General features: G+C 34.0%; 1 protein-coding gene across 4 annotated transcripts; it reads right to left on the bottom strand.

Moving 5' to 3' along the window:
• Positions 1 to 1,090: 1,090 nt before the first annotated feature.
• LOC147410762 (peroxisome biogenesis protein 2-like) lies at positions 1,091 to 10,133 on the bottom strand. Of its 4 annotated transcripts, none has more exons than XM_086439872.1 (9): positions 9,950 to 10,133; positions 9,493 to 9,816; positions 9,078 to 9,191; positions 8,810 to 8,966; positions 6,263 to 6,399; positions 6,084 to 6,184; positions 4,377 to 4,494; positions 4,041 to 4,207; positions 1,091 to 1,766 (listed from the first exon to the last, which is right to left on the bottom strand). In XM_086439872.1, the coding sequence occupies exons 2-9, from the start codon at positions 9,616 to 9,618 to the stop codon at positions 1,526 to 1,528; spliced, it is 1,161 nt and encodes a 386-aa protein (XP_086295998.1). In that variant the 5' UTR covers positions 9,619 to 9,816; positions 9,950 to 10,133; the 3' UTR covers positions 1,091 to 1,525. The 4 variants fall into 4 exon arrangements, with proteins under 4 accessions (XP_086295998.1, XP_086296008.1, XP_086295987.1 ...); XM_086439882.1 differs by having other exon boundaries at positions 9,493 to 9,780; XM_086439861.1 differs by having other exon boundaries at positions 9,493 to 9,710; positions 9,950 to 10,132.
• Positions 10,134 to 24,056: the final 13,923 nt, after the last annotated feature.

The following is a 24,056-nucleotide window of genomic DNA, read 5'->3' as shown; positions in this document are numbered from 1 at the left end:
TGAGAAAAGCTTGAGAAAATCAATTCATCTCTTAAAATTTTACACTGGAAAAAAAAAAATTAATGCAGTAACTAAAAGTAAGGATAACATAACTCACTCATTTACACCTAAGATTAATGAACTAAGGGCATGTTTGATTGTTTGAAAGTGACTTTCCATGGATTTCACATTAGAATCCAACTTCACAGTAACCTTAAAAAAAAAAAAAAATCCTTGAATTACACAATTTCCATGGTAGAAAATGAGTAGGGTTGAAAAATTAAATTTTATTGTTTGATTTCATTTGGACAAAAACCATGAGAAAGCAGAAGAGGATGAGAGAGAGAGGTGGCTAGTGACGGAGTGGGTGAATGTGACCGTGACTATGGTAGTGGTGGTGGTGTGGCAATAGGAAAGAAGAGATCAAGTTAGGATTTTGATTTGGAGATGAAAATAAAGTGGATTTCATTTTCCCACCATAGGTAAAGGTGGGAAAATGAAATCCAAGATTTGTGAGATTTTTGAAAGGTGGTGAAAAATTATTTTTCATGTAAAAGTACAATCAAACACATGAAAAATGCCATTTTCCATGAAAAATGTTTTCCACCCTATTTCCCTGTTCAATCAAAACATACCCTAACGGACAACCATATCCACAAACTCACTTGAACAACTTCTTTCATGACACCCTAACATTGAATCATCTTGCCCGTGCTACACATTATTAATCATGTGTAAATTCAAAACATTATCTTTTACAGAATAACTGAAATATTTTTAACTTATTTCATTTAAAGAAATTATAAAAAAAATTTATTTGTAGACAAGAGAACGGTATTTCTTTTTTGTAACAAGAGAGTAGAAGTTGAAATAGGTAAAGAAAAAGGCAGCCCAACAATGGCCCACTCAATATTTTAGTTGGATCACAACGCTTAAATAACGGGTGCTAAACATATCAACTTCAAATCCAGCCCTACGATACTTTTTTAACTTGACACTAACATCATGATGATGATGCATGATCAGTGCCAGAGACGGATAGCCATATCGATCAACACGGCCAAAAATAGAAGATTAATTCAAAAGGCGGAAAGAAAAAAGGGCACACGAATGCAAAGAGGAAAAACCTTGAAGCATAGCCAATAATACTTCAAAGAATACACTGATAAATGTATGTATTCCTAAATATGGATTTTTTATTTTGAGGTCCGGAGACAAATATTTGGGACCAAGTTCCGAGCAGAGGATCTACTGGGCTTATTGTTACAAACCACTATTGTGTCGAAGAAACAGGAGATATGATCAACTTGGGTCTCATATGTTGTGCCCGAGTCATTCCTATTTCTCATAAAAATTGACCTAAAAATACATGTTAAAGAGCTAATTGGAATGCTGACATTGCATGTTGTCAGCCTCTGAAGATCTATAACAAGGAGTACCAACACCATTTTCCCTTCATTAAGGGAGAGATGACGATTTTGGCTGAGGATAGAGGGGAGCTTTGAGTAACAAAAAAGAATAGCCACATGGTCAGAGCTACTGAATGTTACCAATTGGTGATCCATTGCTCTAATTGGGAAATGTCTCTCAAAGGAATCCTGAACCATATCCTTTTTCTTATTCCATCGGACCAAAAGAAAAAAAAAATTTCAATTTGGGGAGTTTTGCTGTTGATTGGGCCACTATACCGTTGCATGGCAATAACCGGTTCATTGCATCGGGAGCACCGGAATGATGAAACAGCAGCACATCTTGTCCTGAGGCAGTAGTAACAGTAGTAACAGTATCTGTGTAAAATGGGAAATTAAACAAATGTTCAGTAACTCTTTTCACAGAATGTGTGCAGACAGACGTGCATTTCAAACAAAATGGAATGACGTCTAAAATCAGAGAATAAAAGGTAACTTACATAACCCAAGCTACATGGATCCATACATGAAAAGCTTTATCACCCAATCATTTCTCTTAATTTAGTGCCCCATGTGCCGTTACAAGCCATTAGATTACCCAGTGCATTTACATCTCTTGAGTATGTTAGTGACTTATTAAGGCCATACCATGTTAAAACAGATGGGAGTTGGGAAGTATAGGCGGGGACCTATAGATCAGTATGCATATTCAAATGGCTACAAATGTCTATATGCACACTACCTTCTGCTGTAATAAGTGGATGTGAAAAAAAGAGTATAACCAAGTTGGAGGATACCAATGGTGACGTCCCTTATTAGCCTTTTACCCTTGCAATCGCTAGCCTCTTCTACCCAGTTGGAGGATACCTGGACCTAGGTGGGTACATCAAATGGGTGTTTCAGTGTCAAATCTTGTTATTCTCTTCTTGACGTTATTGTGGACCGTCCCTTTACCCTCTCTTCAGTTTGGTCATCGGAGCTTCTCTCAAAAGTCTCCTTCTTGTGGCTTGCAGCCTTCGATAAGTTACTCACTCATGATCATCTCAGAGCAATGGTGTGGTTCTTGTTGATTTTTGTTTCCTATGTAAATCTAATGGGGATTCAGTTAACCACCTCATTCAGTGTGGGGGGGCTCATCAGGTGTGGTCTTACTTTCTTTCTTGTTTAAGGTCTCTTGATGTGCTCCTTGCCCGGTCCATTAGTTGCTTGAGTTGGAGATCCGCTGATTTTTTTGGTAGGGAAAGAATTCTTTGGAACTTTATTCCCCCAGCCATCTGTTGGGGACTATGGAAAGAAAGGAACTGACGAATCTTCCAGGGAAAGGAGCATTCTATGCAAGGAATCATCTTTTCTATTGTGGGTCTTTTGTTCTACTGGTGTAAGCAATTTCGTGAGTTCAGGCGGTTCTCGTTTGAAGATTTCTTATTTAAGTGGGATCTAGTGTGTAAAGGGTGACCAATATTGAGTGTGATTTTTTTTTTCTTTTTTTTGATAAATATAAAATTTTCCATTGAAAAGAAAGGAGAAAAGGTGGCTGAGACAGCCCCCAAACAACAAGACAAAAAAAAACACGAACAGGCCAAAAACAAAAAAAAGAACAAAGGAAAAGAAAGTTACACGCCCGAAGGAGGGTTACGAATCACAAATGATTTCCCAATTGAAAACAAAATCTTAGAAGCACACGCCCTCGAAGTCTTTACTCATCTTTGACCAAAAAAAGAGCAACCCCAATATCTCCAAAATCACCATATGAGATGAGTTCTCCCTACTCTGAAACACTCTGTTGTTGCGCTTTTTCCAGAAATCCCACGCAATGGCTGAAAGAAGGATAGTCCAAAGATACCTCTTTCTAGAAGAAAATATTGAATCTCTCTAAAAGTGCAAAAAGAGAAAGAGGAAAAACCCAAACCACCTAGAAATGAGATAAAAAGAACGTCCAAATACCACGCGAGAAGGGACAATGAATAAGAATGTGGTTGGCAGACTCCTCATTCTTCGAGCAAAGGTAACAAAAGTTTGGGGTGATCCACCCCCGGGAGATCAGATTGTCCAAGGTTAGGATTCTACCCAAAGAGGCGAGCCATAAGAAGGAAACCTTGGGTGGTATAAGAGCGGACCAAATGATGGACGGTGAAAGAGACCTCACACAATGGAAGCAAGCAATTATAGAGGGACTTAACAAAAAACCTCTTGCCTTTGGGCCTTTGCTATTTGTATCTTTCCTTGAGGACTTCTTGTCCTCTCTTCAATAAATTTCTTTTGATTATTATAAAAAATAAAAATAAAAGTAGAACCAAGACAAATAAAATAATTATAACCTGTACATCACTTTCTTCTTGTTAGCCCAAATCTTTGGGTCTGAGAAAATGAGTTTCTGGCAGATGAAGTCTTTACAGTTTCGATAGCCACTGATTACACAGAGAAGTGCTGGCCAGGTCTTCTATAAAATTTAGGGTCAATCTTGTGCTCAATTATTGGCACCCATCATGAACTTTCAATAAGGAACAACAGGAGTTGGGACTTGTTTGGATGGATTTTTTTCGAGCAACACCGGCACATTCACAATAGCATTTACCAGTCATTTTCTAATGAAACTATCAATAAACAATTCAGAAAATTTCAATTGAAACAAGGGTAGGCTATTGTGCATACCTGTGCTGACAAGGGAGAGCAATGAATGGAATAGTTGGATTTGCCTCACAAATGGGGCAAGCAGTTTCGTCCCCAGCAGAACCTGAAGATTTATCCTTCGAGAATGGAAGAAGAAACTTTCTGATTGATGATGAGTTGAGAAGTGGAAGAAGCAACAGCAACATCTCCTGCGTAACGATGCAACAATTAAGTTCCAAAACTTGCACTTTTACTAAATGGCATGGGGAGGATCAAATCAGAACTTTTACCATCCTATTTTAGAACTATTTATTTATTTTTGAGAATGTATCTTTGCTAACTGAGATCAATCTAATATTTGAGGGAAGAACAATTTACCGAGAATTCATTCCACACCAATTGGCGGTTCATGTACTCAAAGTTGACAGCTCGGTTCATGTTAGGGCTCTCATATACAAGCCTTGCTCTGAGAGCTCTCTCAATAAGAGTCCTGTACCTGCAATCATAAAGGCAAGCAGAAGGAAGAAATCATGAACAAAATGTTGAAAGGTAATTTTAGTAAATCAGGCAAGTTCTCTTCACACTATAAATGTGTTTAAGAAGACCGAAACTGTTTATATCCATTCACAATGTATTAGTATGTACATCAAGAAATACCTCATATGATACAGTGGGAGCAAGGACGAACACCTTATAAAAACATTAAAAAATAAAATCATGCATCAAAATAAAAATAAAAGAAAAATTAATATATATATCTCCCTGGAACCATGTGTCCATTAGTAACAACTGCTTATTTTCTTCTTATAAACCTGTATGGGGCTGATATCAGAATGTTGACTATTCAACGATAGCATAACGCACCACAACCAAGACATCATGGTCAACTGGTCAAAGGGCTGACTAGAAACCACTTGGCGCAAGGAATGAATGTTGACTATTCAATGATACCACGTGGCACCGCAATGAAGACGCCATGGTCAACCGGTTAAAGGGCTGACTAGACACCACTTGGCACGCAGTCATTAGAGTGGCATCAAATGAAGGGATGCCAAATGTTACCCATGAAGGCAACAAAAAGGTGAAATGTTGGTTGTGCCTTAACCAGACTAACAACGACATGGTTGAGACGGTTATAAAGATAAACACCGACGTGTATAGGAACGATGGAAAACCGTTATAATACGCTCAATGAATGAGCAACATGTAGTCATAAGTCAAAGCGACTATCGAAAGGTCAGCAGGGCCAATGAAGAGATGCCAGATGTAACCTATTGACAGACAGCTCCATTTATGAATAAAATTCCACTCCCATCTTGATTGACAAATGGCAGCCAATGGTTGGCAAGGAGTCCCTATATAAAAGGAAGGAATAGGAATTTGCCTGGATCCTTATCCATCTTTTTGGAGTCACAAACAAAACCTTATTATGCCTAACAATATGTTCCTACTCAGGATGGTAAATGCAACATAACATGTCAGCTATGCTGCACGCATGTTCAACACAATTTACAAAAGAAACCTTAAATTTATTCCAATATTATACATACATATATATACATTTAGACATAAAAACTTTCTATTTCATCATATACTTAACATCAACTGAAGTTGAGCTTAGACCCATAGCTCAGTTGGTTTGACGCATTGCAAAACTACTTTGAGGTAGTGTGTTCAATTCCAGCTTACCCATAAAAAAAATAAACTAAAAACAACTGAAGTTGGCTGGCCAAATAACCACCAGTAAAGTTCTGGGCTTAGACCCATAGCTCAGTTGGTTTGACACTTTAAAACAAGTTCGAGGTTGTGGGTTCAAGTCCAGCTTACCCATCAAAAAAAAACACTAAGTAAAGTTCTACCAAAATATATTTCTCAACATATGGAATAATTCGAACGAACATGTCAGCATATCAGGTTTGTGGGCGTCAGTATGTCTGACATACCTCACCCCTATCTGACAATGGAACGTGTTCATGTATTTGTTACACAGTGTTGCAAAGTTCATAATGTGAATGCAGATAAGGTATGAGCATCATTGAAATCAATCAACATGTAAGGAGAAGAATTTGATACTCGGAAACATGCCTTCCAGTGTAAAGAAATATCAGCAGGTTGCTAAAGGAGGCAGCTTTATAAAAGCCCTCTACACGTTGTATCAAACCCCATGCTCGATGTGCCAATGTCCTCTGGAGAATATGTCTAGAGAAATCAGTACCTCTTCCCAAAATTCCATAGTTGACTACTTGGAGGAAGAAAGAGTATACCTGCTCTGAGTCACCCCATCTACGGAAAGCGGAGAATGATTGTAAACGAGCCCATATATACTGACCACCAACAGTGGCAAGACAGTACCAAATCTTCTGAGGAGCAGTAAGCCCAGGGCCTTCCAATCCAGTTCTTACTGATAGAAGATACCAAACAAATATAACAGTAAAAGATATATTCATCCTATTCAAACTTTGAAATATATAAATAGCCAAACTAATGAAGTGCATACAAGGAATAGGTTAGAATAAACATAGACAATACTCAAAAAATATGAGGTGCTTTTTGTATATTTCTGCAAAGATAGTGAATACAGAACGCTATAAAAAAATTTGGATAAGTACTAACACCATAAACAAATAATATGGATATGAATATGGGAAGCAACACATGAAATGCGAATGCAAATGCCAATGGAAGAAGTTAAGCTATAACCATAAATTTTAAAATGGGGCCTATGATACCTAAATGTGGATAGTGATACAGACACAACTATGGGAAATGCGGATACTACTCGTCTCTCAAAATCTAAGACACAAATAAGGAAACTTGCATGTCATTCTTCCATATGATCACCTGTCAAATCCCAGCCAATAATTCCATTTGGACAAGGGGGACTTCCTGCATTGGGATATATTTGTGGTGTCTCACATGATGTATGCGTCACCTTCTACAATTTATATATTGTTCATAAGATTTTATTAAAATTGTATACCACATTATACAAGTCTTTTCAAATTAGATAGTAACACATGCACATGCGCACACGCACGCCTGCGCGCACAGAAGCAAAGAATTTAAAAAAGAATAATGCTGAAGTGACCTCAGGCTGGAACCTCATATCGCACTTCTTGACGTGAAAGTGTATAGGAACCATAGATGATTTTCATCGAGATACACGTGAAAAAGCATCTATGGTTCCTATCCACTTTCACATCAAGAAGTGAGATATGAGGTTCCAGCTTTAAGTCACTCCAGCACGACTCTAAAAAAATATTCTCCCATGGTGTTATGCCATGGCCATGTTGTTATTGACTTTTTTTTACAGGCATATTGTTATGAACTTATACTAATATAATACCACTTGAACGCCATTTGTTGGATATGAGAATAATGACATCATGAACAAGTGTATAACACCAATATTGTCATATCCAATAGTTGGCATTAAGGTGGTACTGGATTACCATAACACTAGGGCTATGACATCATTGTGGATATCTCAATGCACGGTACAAGCCAATGTTTTCAAACACTGAAGTGTAAAGTGAGATGTGAGTGCCTCAAGACATGAGGCACAAGCCCCACATGCATGATATTTTGAAATAATATAATATAAATAAAATAGGGTAGCCACCGCATATTTTCAAATTTCAAGTTCTAAATTTAGATAATTGACTTCCAAGCTTTAATCTCGTACATCAATAATAATGATGATAATAATAATAATAATAATAATAATAATTCATATTACTACTTTATGTTTTAACGGGAAAAAAATATTTATAGTTAAGTAATTGAAAATCTCTGCAGTAAATAACTATTTTACATCAAAATAAAACTAAATATTAGTTTTTCAATAACTATACATAATACTAAATGCTGCAAAAAATTATTTATGAATCAAATAAATTCAACAACTTACGTGGCATTTATTATAAAATAGAAGAAGAGAGAGAGAGAGAGAGAGAAAATTAAAAAAATAAATTTATATAAAACTTAATAAAATTAAAAATTCACATGAGGCATTTGCTTTTTGGGTGTCTCTTGGTCCGAGGCACAATCCTCTGTTGTTTTTACTTACATCCTTGAGCCTCAAGGTGTTTTAATGAGTCTCACTCTGAGGGATGCCTTGAGGCATAAACCTGGCATGCCTTTAAAAGCATAGGTACTATTGTACGAATGTGTTGGTATTGTACAACTGACAGATGTTTATATCTAGTTACATAGAACGTAAGGTAAAGATGTTATCGTTCTTTTAATGTAATTATATGAGTCAAAAATTCATACATTCATTAGTATATTATATATCAATATAGTAACTTCTTCTATCAAAAATATTTGAGTCTCTAAATTTGGTAGAATAATAGCTCTCATAACTAACACTTACTTTGAAGATTTCTTTTTTCTCTTATCTTATGGGGAAAAAAAAAGTTTAATTTAAGCATAGAAATTCATACTTATAAGTGATAAACTAAGAGAAAGTCAATTGAGATGGTTTGAGTATGTTCAACGAAGGCCGATTACAGCCCCAATTAGAAGGAATATGCAAGTTCAAGATTCTAAAAGATCGAGATGAAGATTGGGATTGTGAAAGCAGATATGAACACAGCTTTAATAAAGGAAGACATGGTTCTGAATGGAATTGAATGGAGAAATAGGATTCGTTTAGCCAACCCCGAATCATGGTGACGATAATTTGGTTTTTCAGAGAGTTATTTACAATAGTTATAGCTTATAAACCATAAAATATAGTCATCATATAAAATTCCGAGAATTAGATGTCACCAATTGAGCAGCAATAAACAAGTTTCAGACCTTCTTACCATCTTTTCCTCTCATGGATGTAGCGCACTCATCTCTGTACCTTAGATTCATGAGTGCATTTCCCGGTGTGGGCTTACCGACCCATACCGAGAACCGCCAGATGAGGAACTCGAGAAAAGCATCGAGCTCTGGTTCGTATTGAAATAGGAATCCTGGCTAATCCCAACAAAGGAGACAAAAACACAAGTAAATGCCACCTCAGCTATTACTAAGCAATTAACCAATCAAGGCCTCCGAAAAACACAATAAATAAATCAGAAAACATACCTTCACCAAAGTGAAGACCTTGACCAATTGTTCTTTCAACATGCCTGACATTTCGACGTCCAATCTCGCTGCGTCGAACTGATTAACCCTAGATATTGAAATAGGGATTGGTGGCTGCCCAAAAAAAAGTTAAATTAACATATTAGTTCCTTCGGGAAAAAATTATATATTTTTTGGAGTAGAAATCACGAAATCTAATCTAAACTATAGAGGAGCTTGATTGCAGAGCTTTTACCCCAACAAAAAGTAATACAAAATAAAAAGCTTTTTTTATGGGATTCAAAGAAGGAAAGAAACGCAACAAAGGGAACAATGAAAAAAAACCTAAAAACAACAACAAAAAACCCTGTAACACATAATTCAAAAATAAATAAAAATTAAAAAATCGAAATTTAGGGGAAATTAGGTGAGTAACCTGAGAAGAATCAGCTAAGGATTTCCATTGAGGAAGTAAGTCGTGGTGAGCTTCAATCCAAGCATCCTCTGATGGAGGGCTCGAACTTGACGAAGAGGATGAAGGAGATAAGGTTTCCTTCTTCATCTCTTCTTCCCAGAGAGAGAGAGAGTATTAAAAGGCTACTCAGCCTCTACTGAACTCTGCTGCTACAGTACTTCTACTCCGTTTGGAAAAGCCTTCGCGCACAAACATAAATTGAATCAAAATTTGACTTATGGGGGTTAGTGAGGGGGTGAAGAATCTAATCTGAAAGACGACCAGAGAGATTTATTGTGAATTGCTCTGCAATTGATTAGCGAGAGAGAGAGTGAGAGAGAGCGAGGAAAATATAGTTTAGATCTTCAAGCCCCTTTTGGGTAAAATCTCTGAAAATAAAATAAACTAAGAGAGAGAGAAAGAGAGAATAGTTGGTTACCTGCTCGCAGAAGCAAAACGTGGATCAACTGAAGATGACTGAGAATTGCCCACGCTTCTCTCTCTCAATCCCTCTCGATATCAACTGAGATGCCCATAACCTGTGCGTTTAAGAATAACTAGGAAATGGGTTGAGATGGTGGGGGCGAAAGGGGATGCAACCCATATCAAGTGGATTTTTGTTCAAACAGGTGAATTGTTACTTTTCACCGAAATTTCTTTTTAGGCTAAATATTGAATTAAGTAATAAAACTATTTCTTTCAATTAGTAGTTATTACTTAGTTTGTACTACAATATGGCCAGAAAACTGATACAATATCTTTAATACCAAATTTAGTTTAGGTAACAGTTTTTACCATAACCCGGATTCAGTTACATGAATTTAAGAAATGGGTATTTTCTCAAAGTTCATTTTGTCAATGGAGAATGGGTTGCTATTGAATTCTACACTCTAACATTAACTTCTGATTTATGGGTCAAATTTTGATGAGTTGAAATTCAATAGATATGGATTGAACATATCATGAATCTTTATCTAAAGATATCTAGCAAAGTATGTCTCTTTCTTGGAATAAAATATTATTTGATTTGAAGTGCCAATTCAACAAAATGGTAAGACGTGTGGATTATTGTTGCCATGTCCTAGGTTCAAATCCCTTGAACTCAACTTCATTTGCTAACCATTAACCTTATACCTATTCAAAAATAAAAATAAAAAATTATTTGAGAAGTTTGTTAGAAAAAAGAAACCAATTATACAAAAGAGGCTAATTGAGCAGATACAATCTCCATGTTCACCAAGTGGGCCCAGACACAGTAACAGAATTATCAATATTTATACTTATTGTTAACATATTAGTATTAATATCAGATAAATAATCTCTTTTTTTAATATTATTTTTAATTTCATCCTGCAATTTCTTAACAGCGGGTTACTAAACAGTTCAACATCTTAACAACACAATTAGACAACATGTTACCAAACAATATACTCAATTCAACAAGTTGCTTCAGCAACAGTAACTTTCTCTCAGCCGCAACAACTTAATTCAGCATCAACAACTTTACATACAGTTTTTCCAAACAGAGCATTCGTATAAGAACCCAAGCTTAACTTAAAAGATTAATAGGGCATCATTGGAATACAGGCTGTTACAAAATTTCCTATAAATAGCTAACTATACACTTATATAACACAAGTCATTAAATACGTTTGTTTTCTCCATATTTGATTCATTGGCTTCATGACTTTAATGTGATAGCATCAAATATGGGCCTGTATTTTCATTATTTAAAGAACCTAATTCACAAAAATCTGATACAATAATGTTTGGGTTCTCAACTTCGGCTAAGGGTGCAAGAGACTGGTCAACTTTGGTTATGGGTGCAAGGGAATAATTAATCGATACATCTTCGAGTTGGAAATATACATCCGAATCTTCATTTTTTCTCCCCCCCCCCTGAGGATGCATATTAAAAAATGAATTTTGTTAAAAAAAAAGTTACATCCATGGTGATAAACAATTTTGTTGGAAATATACATCCGAATCTTCATTTTTTTCTCCCCCCCCCCACCCCCTGAGGATGAGTATTAAAAAATGAATTTCGTTAAAAAAAAGTCACATTCATGGTGACAAACAATTTTTTAGTAACCGGGTCAAAACATTTGCATCTCTTTTTATTAAAGGCATATCCAACAAAAACACATTTTTGAATTCGGTGTTCAAGTTTTCCTCAATTATGATCATGAACACGAACAAAAATAGTGCACCGAAATATCTTTAGAGACAAATTTGATGAGAGCTTATTATTAAGATAAAACTTATGAAAAAAATCTAACGAAATTTCAAAGTTTAAAATCTTACTAGGCATTCGGTTTATGAGATAGGTTGCAGTGAGAATAGCCTTGCCCCAAAGATATTTAGGTACTTTAGTCGTAAAAAGCAATGCTCGAGCTACTTCTAATAGGTATTTGTTCTTTCCTTTCAGCAACTCTGTTTTGTTAGGATTATCATTGCAAAAACTTTGATGAATAATCCCTATTTCTAAGAAAAAGTTCTCCAAAACTTCGTTAAAGTACTCTTTGTCATTATTACTACTAAATATTTGAATTGTTTCACGAAATTGATTTTACACCTATAAGAAGATGAAATTAAGATTTTTCTTTTAATCCAATGGTGTAAAATATTTTGATCTAATGGTTGAGATTATATAGATTTTTTATTATTTCAATTAAAACAATGACATTTTAGTAATTTAAATGCTATAGTAGTTTGGGTATTAAAAAATTAGATCATCAATTGAACAACGTTGGTAATAGTTTGACTGGATCAACGAAAGTCCAGGTTAGAGCCCATCTTGCATTTCACAGGGGGTGTTACTAAAAATACCCAATTAATTATAGAAATGAGGGCAGTTTTGGCATTCCAAATTTTACTGCAGCCTAAACGCGTATAATGCCACCACCCTCGTTTTATCCACCGCTTAGGTAGGTTGGGAAGATAAGGAATTCTAGGTCACTTAGAAGTCGGGCAAAAGAAGGGATTGTAAGTCTCTTGGAAGAGAAGGGATTGAGGTTATAAATCGTTGAACAATCCTCGTATTCGATCCAAGAGAAGAGAACGAAGATGTTGGATTCATTGTTAGGGCGAGGATTTTCCTCGAATTGGTAAGTTTTGATAGAATTTTTTATATTATTTTATTATTATAAGTAATTTGAACAGCAAAATCAAAATGGCTTCTTCAGATCTCATGTCTTTTTTTTCTTTTTTAATTGAAAATTTTAATTTATGTGTTCTTATTGTAGTAAATCGTCAATCAAGCTTATCAAACCTCGAATCAAGATGATGATGATGAGGAAGAGGAACGCAATACATATCGGATTAAATGCATATTGCAAGGTAAATTTTTTATTCTTGAAACATGGATGATTATATATAGAAGATAATATGTTGTTACAGTTTTACGGGATTAGATTCCCAAATAGTTAAAGTAAATATGACAAAATATGTAAACATCTATTAAAGTTAGTGTGTGTTTGGCAACACTTTTGAAGTTTGAATGGAGGTGGTCCACCTTTAAAATTCAGATTTTAGAAGTTTTATTTCCATTTGTTTTGGTTCAGATTTTAGATTTCAAAACCAAAATTCAAAAGTTTTGAATCAGCGATGGAGGGATGTTGGATGAAACTTCTGAAATCTGATTTTTTTTATTCATAAAATAACCTCTTCAAAACCTAATTTCTATCACTTATCCATTCTTTATACAAACCCTAAAACCCTTATTTGTAACTTTTCTATCTCCCCCTTCTCTTCTACCTCTCATTCCTCTACAACTGTGATGTCAAGGTCTTTTCCCTTTCTCTTGTTTCGTGTTCAAACACCTTATATTTTTCACTCTGGAACTAACACAGTAAGATCTTTCTCTATCTTTGATCGACCATTTTCATCCATTAATGGACATCTCTTTTTCTTCTAACATCATATGTTTCATATATATAATTTCGATCATATTCTTGTAATGTAAAAATCTCTAGGATTTTTTGAGTTAGTATGGGGTTTAGGTATTGTTTATTTGGGTGTTTCAAGAAAAAACGATTGAGATTATTAGGGTAGTTTTTGTGTTTGTTATTTTGAATTTTTTTCATGCAAATTGCCATTTAGATATATTGTTAATATATATATTTTATATGTCTTCCTCTGGTAATGCCTTGGTCTTCGCTTTATATGTCAATTTCTACTACTAATCCACATCCAATTTATTTTCCATCATAAAAAATGAAAAGCTTTATTGTTTTAGCTTAATTTCAATTGATGCTTGGGTGTTTTGATGGGAAACACATTTGACACTAAGACATCTTGAATTTATATGGTGCTACTTGTTGTTTGATTTTGTTATGCATTGTTGCTTTCTTATTGTAATATTGTTGTAGCTATTTATTAGTTTATCTTATCAATGAACTGAATCGTTGTTTTGTTTTGTCCAAGTCATAATTATGTTGCTACCCACATTTTTTCGATTAACAATTTATTAGAATTACAAAAGGGTAATATTGTCAGAATGACCATTATGTTTTAAAATTCTGTTAGTAACTAGAAACTTTTACGCTTAGGAAAACCCATAACATCAAAACATCCTTAGAGCCCACATCCTTTTGAATACATAAAACAACAAATTGAAATCAAATAAATAATTTCATCAAATTCGACAAAATTACAAAAATACCCCTCATAAGGGTTCACAATCATTTCATACAAAAATTTTCATAAGTGACACAAACCGATAATCCCATGGCATTCCTTACGAAAAATCGATTCCAAAACATCCTGGAATATCGAAAAATGACTTGAAACTCAAAAGTTCTCTTCAGGGGTGTAGCGCCCCGCCAAACACTAACACAAAATCCCATGACAGATCTCGAGGCACTTGGTGGCGCCTCGAAATTTCGGCATGGTCTCCTCTGTTTATGTTAGCATTCCAAAGCATTCAACCTGCACTTAATAAACGACATATATTATCCTACATATATACATACAAAATATAATACAAGCGGAAGCCTATATACATCTAATAATATACGATAGATCAGAGTATGGAAGGATAAATAGAATACATGATTATACAAACATTCATCACTCTAACAGAAGTCTTAACACTCAAGAAAAAATCCATAAGACTATTTGGATGAACTGATACCACCAGGGGTATAGCCCCAATACTCACCAGGTAACGGACTCTAGTCGTCTATCTGACCTACCAGATAGTCCTCACTTGTGTTCTATACTTACCTCGTCAAGTTTTGAATCTGAAACTAAAAAATTGGAGAAGGAAATGGTGAGTAACAATGGTTACCCAGTAAGGAAACAAACAATTTCTACCAATAACCTCTCCTAACATAAATGAATAAACATATTGAATCATTTTAAAATATGTAAAATTTTACAGAAGAAACTACGATTAACTGATACATATAGTCAGAGATGAGCAACTAAATATTTTAAAACTTACATTACATCGATTAATAGTACTCACTATAACATTATCTTTTTATACAAATCTAATTGATCAAATGGAAACATTAAACCTGCATTTCATTTTATATATCAAAATAAGACAACAAATACATAATACACAATGGTGGAGTAGTGGAATTAGAGAGTTGGGATTCACAACTAGATCGCTTCTAGTCAGAACATGATGTTTCATAATAAAGTAGTAGTTCATGATTTTGTGGCTGGTTGCTGTTTACCACACTTGCGGGACTCATTTATCCGGCTTAGGCTGGCCGTTTGACATGACCGTAAGCAATAGGTCTTTTTTCGATGTGTCAAAATGTTCGACTACTATAGATTGTTAGTAATTACTGACTAATCATCTTCGTCTATGCCTACTAGGCTTGCATGTGATTCCCAAATATACAAACCATTCGTATACGACCACCTTTACATTACAAGTTTACTGATAAAGATAGAGAGGAATAACCCGGATTCCAGTTGTGACTCCACTCTCATACGCGTCTCATACCACGTATGAGCTTGGTGGTCCCTACCGTATATGCCAAGATAGTACACCACTCCGGATGATATGACGTACTATCCCTTCAGGCATTCAAACTCTTTAACAGCTCACAAAGTAGCTATATATATTATTTTCATTTAAAAACAAAAGAGAAATTAACAATACAAGGTTGAGAATGATATCCAGTTTCCTACCATGCAACTGTAGCCACCCGGCCTAAAATAAATAACATAACGAAAAAGTAAACAGCGCCTCTCGCTAGCAGAAAGTAAATAAATATGCAACCAGTAATATTTTCCCTGGATACCTGTTCACCAACCTACATACAACACAACAATGTAAAATACAGACATCACCCCTCGGGTGTGATTATGACATTTTATCATTTTCATACCATTTTTTCCTTTTTTCGAATTTTACAGTTTTCAATCTCTCAAACAAAATATCCACTTTTTGATATTCATCAACTCAATATGAGTTAATTGAATATTAAATCATTTTTTCAATTATAAAATTTATTTTTATCAATAACATTGAAAAAGTACAAAACTTAGATCAAAACGAGGTCCGAGCGGTGCATAGGACCCAACTGAAGGAAATAACCCGTTAAAATATCCTACGCACGTATAATTTGTCATAAAATATAATTAAACATATCAAATATGCAAGTTCTAACATGAATTGAAATAACCAATTGAATTCTATATTTTTGGAAACTCACCACAAAATTTTAATAAAATCATAAATGCAATTTTCACAATTTTCCTTACTATCTCTGTGCGAAAGGATCGAAATACGTGCACGAAAATCAAGGTGATCAGCGTGATAATCGAGATGGACAAGACTTCGAGGTGACTGATTTTTAAGTTTGACCCAGTGGTTTCGAAGATTTCGACGTCATGGTCTTTTCTCCCTTCTGCAGCGGATGACGGTTTAATCCCGAAACAGATGAAATCTGAGGTCAAAGTTTTGAAATTCCGGTATATAAATATGACTGATTTTTTACGATACGGGGTGAAAAAGAAAGTGAAACGAAAAAAGGTTTGGTTGATTTTATAGAGAACGAGGCTGTGGACGTTTCTCCCTTCTACGTCGGTCGTCGACGACGAGCAGTTCGCGACGAATTTGAGTTGGAACGTTAAGAAAAAAATAATTAAAAAAAAAAAAACCATGGGCTGATTTTTTAAAGATGGGTTGGGGAAGACAATGATAAAAAAAATTAAAAAAATTTATTTATATAACTTTGGGACGAAATCGATATTTTGCATATTGTTTTGATCGACGATAACTTGACCATTCGGACTCTAAAACTAATAAATGAATACTATATTTTATCTAATTTTTCATTTTGAATTTAATGGTATGATCAATTTCTACAAATTTTGTCTCTAAAATAAATTTACATTTTTAGCCTGAGGTGACCCTTAAAATTAACGTCATTTTCGTTTTTGACGATAATTCAACTTTTTGTGCTCCAAAAATGATAAATAAATAGTCTATATTCAATAATTTTTCGTTACGAACCCAATGGTATGATCAAATCTTAATAATTTTTTTCTAGCAAAAAATCACTATTTTAGCTTGGTCCGATTCAATAATCGAGGATTTTGCAACTTTTCTACTCGGACTCGTATTTGAGCGTACTTACAGGCTAAAGTATGTTTTTCGATTATTTTGAATCCAATGGTGAGGTCAGATTCTATTAAAAATGATCAAAAACATCCTAAGGTTTTATCCTGAGTCTCATTTTTAAGATTTTCTCAAAATTTCATTATTTATTTTTTCTCAAGATTCGAATTAAAAACTTGGGATTTTACAAGAGGCAAAACGATAATTTTTTAATTTAACAATTTTAAATTTTAAAATTAATAAATAAAATATTAATTAACGTAAAGTGAAACCTTAATAAAATTAATTTAAAAATCTAAACCAAGAAAATTAATCAATCAAGTCCTCAGGCAAAATTGTTGGTGGTTGCCCACTTATTTAAGTGGAGCCCCCTAATATTTATTAAAAGACCCCTCCATCTGGGGGTCTAAAGGATTAAAATATAATTAAGGGGGGTTCTCCAAAAATAAAAAATATATTCTTTCATTGTACGTAAGAATTAAAAACCTAATTTAAAAGAAACCTAGTCAATCAAATAAGACTTGAGTCAAAACCCTAATTAAAACCCTAATATAAAGAAACCTAGTCAATCAAATAAGACTTAAGTCAAAACCCTAATTAAATAACTTTATATTATCTAAAAGAAACCTAGTCAAACCCTAATTCTTCCAAAAATCTATAAATAGGAGCATCCACAACCCAATCTCGTAGGTTTAAATAAATTCTAGAAAAAGTAGGTCAAAAAGTCCCCTTAGTCTTCCCCAAACCCTAATTTTGAAATCCTAACTCCTTACCTATCATCCAAACTCCATTTTTTACTCAAAAAATATCTAGAAACCTTTCATAAACATCTAGAAATCCTTCAAAAAACACATAAAATACTTAGATCTAAATACCTCAACTTGGAGATCAGAAGCAGATCCAATGACGAAAATAAAACAAGGAATCTCATACGAGGAGTCTCATCGCCAGCTTTGAGGGAACAAATCGTTGCGATCATCTAAGTATACCTTTTATTTTTATTTTTTATTTATTTATTTTAGATCTTTTAGCAATGTAATCTTTTTTGGAGAATAGTAGAGACTGGCGTTTGTCGGGCGGTGTTGGTGCCTAACATCTTCCAACCCCGTAACGTAATCCCCAGATTTTTATCTATTTAGAGTCAATACTCAGTTTCTAGACTATAATAACTAGGTGACGACTCATAAACCTCAAAAATCAAAAGCAGATCCGCACACCCCGCGGATCGAGGGCGCTTTCAGTGGCGACTCCACTACGGATTATTGAGGATCCAAACTTGAAAAGCCCCAAGTATGGGAACATAGCCAAATCGACCTAGTTTTTATTTTATTTTATTTTGATTTATTTGTTTAGTTAATTTGGCTTGATTATAGATCATTTGTTTGATTTTTGAGTATTCTAGTTTGTTTGTTTACTCTATGATCCAATCAAGGGTCACTTTTGAGGATCTCAAATAATTCAAGATTTCAAAGTTCATTGAAATAATAATGGAATGATGGTGGTAAGAATGAGGAGCCATAGACTTTTTTAAAAGAAATTTTTTTTTGGATAAAAATCTTTTTTTTTAACATGTTAATATGCATGGGTGATATAAGTTGTGAAAATAAATTATTTTTGAGTGATGTACTAAGAAATAAAAAAATTACTTTTTTTTTAATGTTGTTTGTGATGAGAAGAGAACTCCAAGAAAAAAAATCGTAAAAAAAAAATCATAAAAAAAATATTTTTTTTGCGTGGGGTGCTAATGACAAAAACGTTTTTTCCTATTTTTATCTTCTTCTCCAATGAGAAAGAAGATGACGAAAAACAGAAACAGAGACGTGTTTCTCTCTCCCACTTTCTCTCTTAGTCCTGCAAAGATCCGCCATTAAAGGGTAATTCAAGAACCTTTCCATCTCTCATCTCCTGCATCGTCCCTCGTATCTAAACTTAGATGGAAATCTTAGATCGATTTGATAGAAAATAAAGGCTATCTTTTCTCTACTTGTTCCATTCCAAATTGAAATTTGTTTTTATTTTTTCCTTGAATTGATTTAAAACAAAAAAAAAAGCGGGTTCCCTTGCTATGTTGCTGTTATAGGAACGCCAAACTGAAATTCATTTTTTTTCTTTTCTTTGAATTGATTTAAAAAGAAAAGAAGAGGTTTCTATTACTGTTGTTGCAGCCAAGGGAATCATTGACGTCATTTTCATCCAAAGATGGGGCTTCAAATCGATTATGCCCTTGTGAGTTCATCCATGGACATTGTGGGTTTTGTAACTATCATTTTAGACGAAGATGAAATTTTAGATTGATTTTAACTTTCTCCATTTCTCACATAGAATGTATTCGGGGATTCTTTGGTGACCTTTTGGTAAGCTTGTTAAATTGCAATAGTTGTTGAGAAGAATTTTCTTTCACCATCATCAAGATTTTGGTGGAAAGATCGATTATAAGAATCCTTCAAAGTTGAAACAGAAACCCCATCTCGTTATTTTTCTTCAGATTCAGATTTAAATATTCAGATCGGAGATCTAGAACATATGTTTTAAAAGATCCGATCTTAATGAAGATGAGTTCACTGATTTGAACATGTTCATCGAGTTGAACACTACCCTTAGGCAACATTGAGGACCCTTGTGACTACAAAATTAATAGTGATTATTATGTTTCTCTCTTTCTGAAATTATATGGGCACACCAATTTTTACCTATAGCACACAACTTGACTTGATTGCAAACAAGTGGTGTGGAAATAATTTTTTTATAGGAGTGTTTTAGTTTTATTTTAGTAATTTGTTTTCTTAAAAAAAATGATTTTTTTTAATCGTGAGTGTTGCTGGTGAAAGCGCCTTCAATTCGCGGAATGCGCGGATCCGCTTTTGATTTTTGAGGTTTGGGAGTCGCCACCTAGTTATTACGGTCTAGGAATCAAACATTGACTCTAAAAGGCAAATAACACTAATCTACGAAAGAAATACGGGTCCGGGGATCACATTACGGGGTTGGAAGGTGTTAGGCACCAACCCCGCCCGGCAAACGCCAGTCTCTACTTTTCCTAAATAATACTACATTGCTAAAAGACCTAAATAACGAATAAAAAAATAAAAAAAAACCTTGCGGATTACAACGATCCCCTCAGCACTAATGAATATTATCATCGTATGTATTTCCTTGCTATTCACCTGTCACCGGATCTGCTTCGGATCTCTAAGTTGAGGTATCTTCTTTTTAGATATGTGAGTTTTTTGAATTTTTTAATGAATTTTTGGGTGTTTTGGAAGAGTTTTTGGGTGTTTTTTGAGTAAAAATTGAGGATTGGATGATAGGTAAGGTGTTAGGGCTTCAAAATTAGGATTTTGGGAAAGTTGGGGAGGCTCCTTGACCTATTTTTTTTAGGATTTTCTCTTGGATACGAAAATAGGTTGTAGAGACCCCTATTTATAGAATTTTTTAAAGAACTTTTTAGATAAAGTTAGTGTTTAATTAGAATTATTTAAGATAGAGTTAGGTGTTGTTTGTTAAACTGAAAAAAATAAGTGCTGAATAGCATTAAGCACTGAAACTTATAAGCGCTGAATTTAAGTGCTAAAAAAGTTGTTTGTTTAGATGCTGAATCATGTTTGTTACACATTGCTGAAACTGATAAATTGTCTTTGTTACCCTTACAATCATATTATACATTATTTGCATGTTTTAAATGCTTATTTATTATCAAATACAATAAAATATATTATTTCTTATAAAATTAAAAGACAATTTATTTTTAAATAATAAATAATACTCAAATCTTCAATTTATAAATAATAATTTTTATTTATAAAGCCCACAAATTTCAAATTAAAAATAATAATGTCATACAAGTCACCAAAATTTGAAATCAACTTTAAAAAGAACTTAATTTTTTATGAATAATTTTCGATGGAAATGAAGGATGTGTAATTATAAAAGCACCCTATGAATTAATAAGGGCAACCCACACTATAGCCATTTTTTGTTTTGTTTTATATGGATTAAAATTTTTGGAATGACCAAATTTTTAGTGAGGATAATTTATATGGTCTAGAGATCATCCTCACCAAAAATCAGTTTATTTTGAAACTTCTAACTCGTTAAAAATAGTTTTAAAAAAAAAATGGACAATTTACGATTCTTAAACTTGTTTTGATAGGGTTAAAAGTTTCAAGATGTGCTGATTTTTTGTGAGAATGATCTCCTCATTGTAGAGATCATCCTCACCAAAAATCAACTCATTCCAAAAATTTTAACCCATATAAGACAAAATAATTTAGCTATGGTGTGGGTTTATTAATTTGTGGGGTGTCTATATACTTATCCATGGGATATAAGAGGTAATATCCTTTTAAGAATAAGGGCATAGTTGTCCATGCTCAAAAAAACAAAGGGCATACTTGTCCGTGTTGAAAAAGCGAAGTGCTTACCACTTCAACACTTTTTTTCAACATCAAAATAGTGCTGAATTTTTTTCACTTATTTTTAACAATAAGCACGAGTAAACAAACGCGCTATTTTGACAAAAGTGCTGAATTTAATTTAATTTTTTTCAGCAATAAGCACTGAAAAATAGCGCAAACAAACACCACCTTAGTGTTTAATTAGAATTACATTAGATAATTTTAGAGTTTGATTAGGATTCTATTAGATAGTTTTAGAGTTTACTTAGAATTCTATTCGATAATTTTAGAGTTTAATTAGAATTCTATTAGGGTTAGGGTTTGACTTTGGTTTTATTAGATTGATTAGGATTTTGACTTAAGTCTCACTTGATTGACTAGAATATAGGATTTTGACTTAAGTTTTACTTGTTGACTTGATTTTAGGATTTTGACTTAAGTCTCACTTAATTGACTAGATTTTAGGATTTTGACTTAAGTCTTACTTGATTGATTTTAATTTTAATTAGGATTTCACTTTACATTAATTAATGTTTTAATTATTAATTTTGAAAATTTTAATTATTAAAATTATAAAATTGTCGTTTTGCCCTCGGAGAGGACTTTTTACGTTTGAAGTCGTTTTTCAATGTTCCAGGATGTTTTGGAATCGATTTTTCGTAAGGAATTCAATGAAAATATTGGTTTGTGTCATTTATGAATTTTTTTGTACGAAATGATCGTGAACTTTATGAGGGGCATTTTCGTAATTTTGTCAAATTTTGTGAAAATTGACGAAATGGTTTATTTGGTTTCGATTTATTATTTTATGTGTTTGAAAGGGTATTCCTAAGCGTAATGTAGCTCTAGGGATGTTTTGAGATTAGGGGTATTTTGGTAATTTGATCATTTTTTAGTGATTTTTATCGTAAAACTTTTTTTTGTCTGAAAAATGATGATTTTTATGTTTTTGGGATCATATTTTCATAGCGTAATGTGGTTTCTACAGTTTTGTTAGTTCGAGATACCTCATCCGAATTTCTGAAACACATCTGGTAACCAAATAGAGCATTGGAATAAACATCCATCATTGGGAACTGTTGCAATCGGGTTGACGAGTTGATTAATCAGGCAAATGCGAAAATGGGGCGTCTATAGCTGGCAGCAACATAATTAAAAAAAATTTTGGCAGTCCCCAATGGTGTTAAAAGAGAATAATTTTCCTATTTGTCATAGCAACTTTTACTTATAACACATCATATCAAGATGTTTGCTAATTTTGTATTTGATTGCTAACGAGTTGGTGTGGCAATATGACTTTTCCCTTCGATTTTTTTTTTGTGCGATGTTTTTTTATATAGTTTTTCTTTTTCAAAATAAAAAAAATGTTCATCACTCCCCATTTCCACAACTATCAATCTATCCTCAATTCAATACTCTTTGAGAATCTCGATTTATTTAAGGTCACCCAAAGTGATTTTTGATTAAATCATAAAAATAAAAAAATTTATTTTGGTTCATTTAAAAAAAAAAAATTTCTATGCCTGTTTCAATGTTGGATCTGATTGAATATTCTGTGATTGCCCATCTAGTATGTTATGATCTTAATAGATATTGATATGCTTACTTTGATCTTAATGTTGATATGGGGTTTGTATTGTTTTGATTAATATTTGTGATATCCTTGTTTATATGGTCTGATATGGCTCACGGGCTCATTTATTTGAAAAATGCTCCGGGCGCACCCCAACCTGTTTTACACACACTACTATCACGTCTATTTTGTTGCATTGCACGCTTGCATGTCCCTAATAGCCAATGTGGCACTAGTGTATGGTCCGGTCTCCTCGTGAGATGTGACGTCATGCATGAAAATCACAACTCCAGTCACGTACCTTTATGGTATATAAAACTGAGGCATCAGTACCGTTCGATCAGGTGACTCTGAAAGGTATATTGATACACCCAGGCTGGAGCGACGTGAGCCTTTGACCTATTGTAAGCTGCATAGTCACATGTCCCGTTTGCCAACATAGTATTAGTACGTGATTGGTCATCTCGCGAGATGCTAAACCATTTATAAAAGCTATAACCCTAGACTCATACCTATACAGTATACCAAAGATAATCTAAATTCATCAATTACACTTCTTGGTCAAAACTAGTACCTAAGTGAGATCCTGCCCCGATGTATTGCGGTACTAGGGGGATAGACTACTTCTATTCTAGAAGAGAGGTGATTTAAGAATGCCTTTGCTCAAGCATCGCGCCCCACCTTTGAACTAGGGATTAAACTAGTTGTTTTTTTACTTTAGAGAAGTGGGTTGGAGTTTTAAATTATCACCTATATGGTATATCAAACCAAGTCACCACATACCGTCTGATTGGGTACGCTCGAGAGGTATAAGCACTTGAGCAAGGAGGGCCAAGTAAATTGCATTGCACGTAGTAAACCTAGTGTCTAAAAGTCTTCCTATAGGTCACGACCCGAACCTACTATGGGTGTTACCGGGTTGCTCTATTTAATCCAATCAAAAGGTAAGTAGGTGGACTGGTCCACACTACTCCAATTGAACTCATAATATCGA

The sequence above is a fragment of the Akebia trifoliata genome, chromosome 1 (genome assembly GCF_017979445.1).
Source record: "Akebia trifoliata isolate Shusen 1 chromosome 1, ASM1797944v1, whole genome shotgun sequence".
NCBI classification, from domain to species: Eukaryota; Viridiplantae; Streptophyta; class Magnoliopsida; order Ranunculales; family Lardizabalaceae; genus Akebia; species Akebia trifoliata.
The sequence above is the reverse complement of the archived record's forward strand: the minus strand, read 5'-3'. Positions and strand labels throughout refer to the sequence as shown.

What these genes read in the sequence shown, in the direction of transcription:
- LOC147410762 (XM_086439872.1), bottom strand. Translation starts at nt 9,618, where the DNA reads ATGAAGAAGGAAACCTTATCTCCTTCATCCTCTTCGTCAAGTTCGAGC. An exon ending in CCTTAGCTGATTCTTCTCAG is followed by an intron (nt 9,192 to 9,492) that starts GTTACTCACCTA and finishes TTTTTTGGGCAG; the next exon opens with CCACCAATCCCTATTTCAAT. An exon ending in ATATTTCTTTACACTGGAAG is followed by an intron (nt 4,495 to 6,083) that starts GCATGTTTCCGA and finishes TTATGATTGCAG; the next exon opens with GTACAGGACTCTTATTGAGA.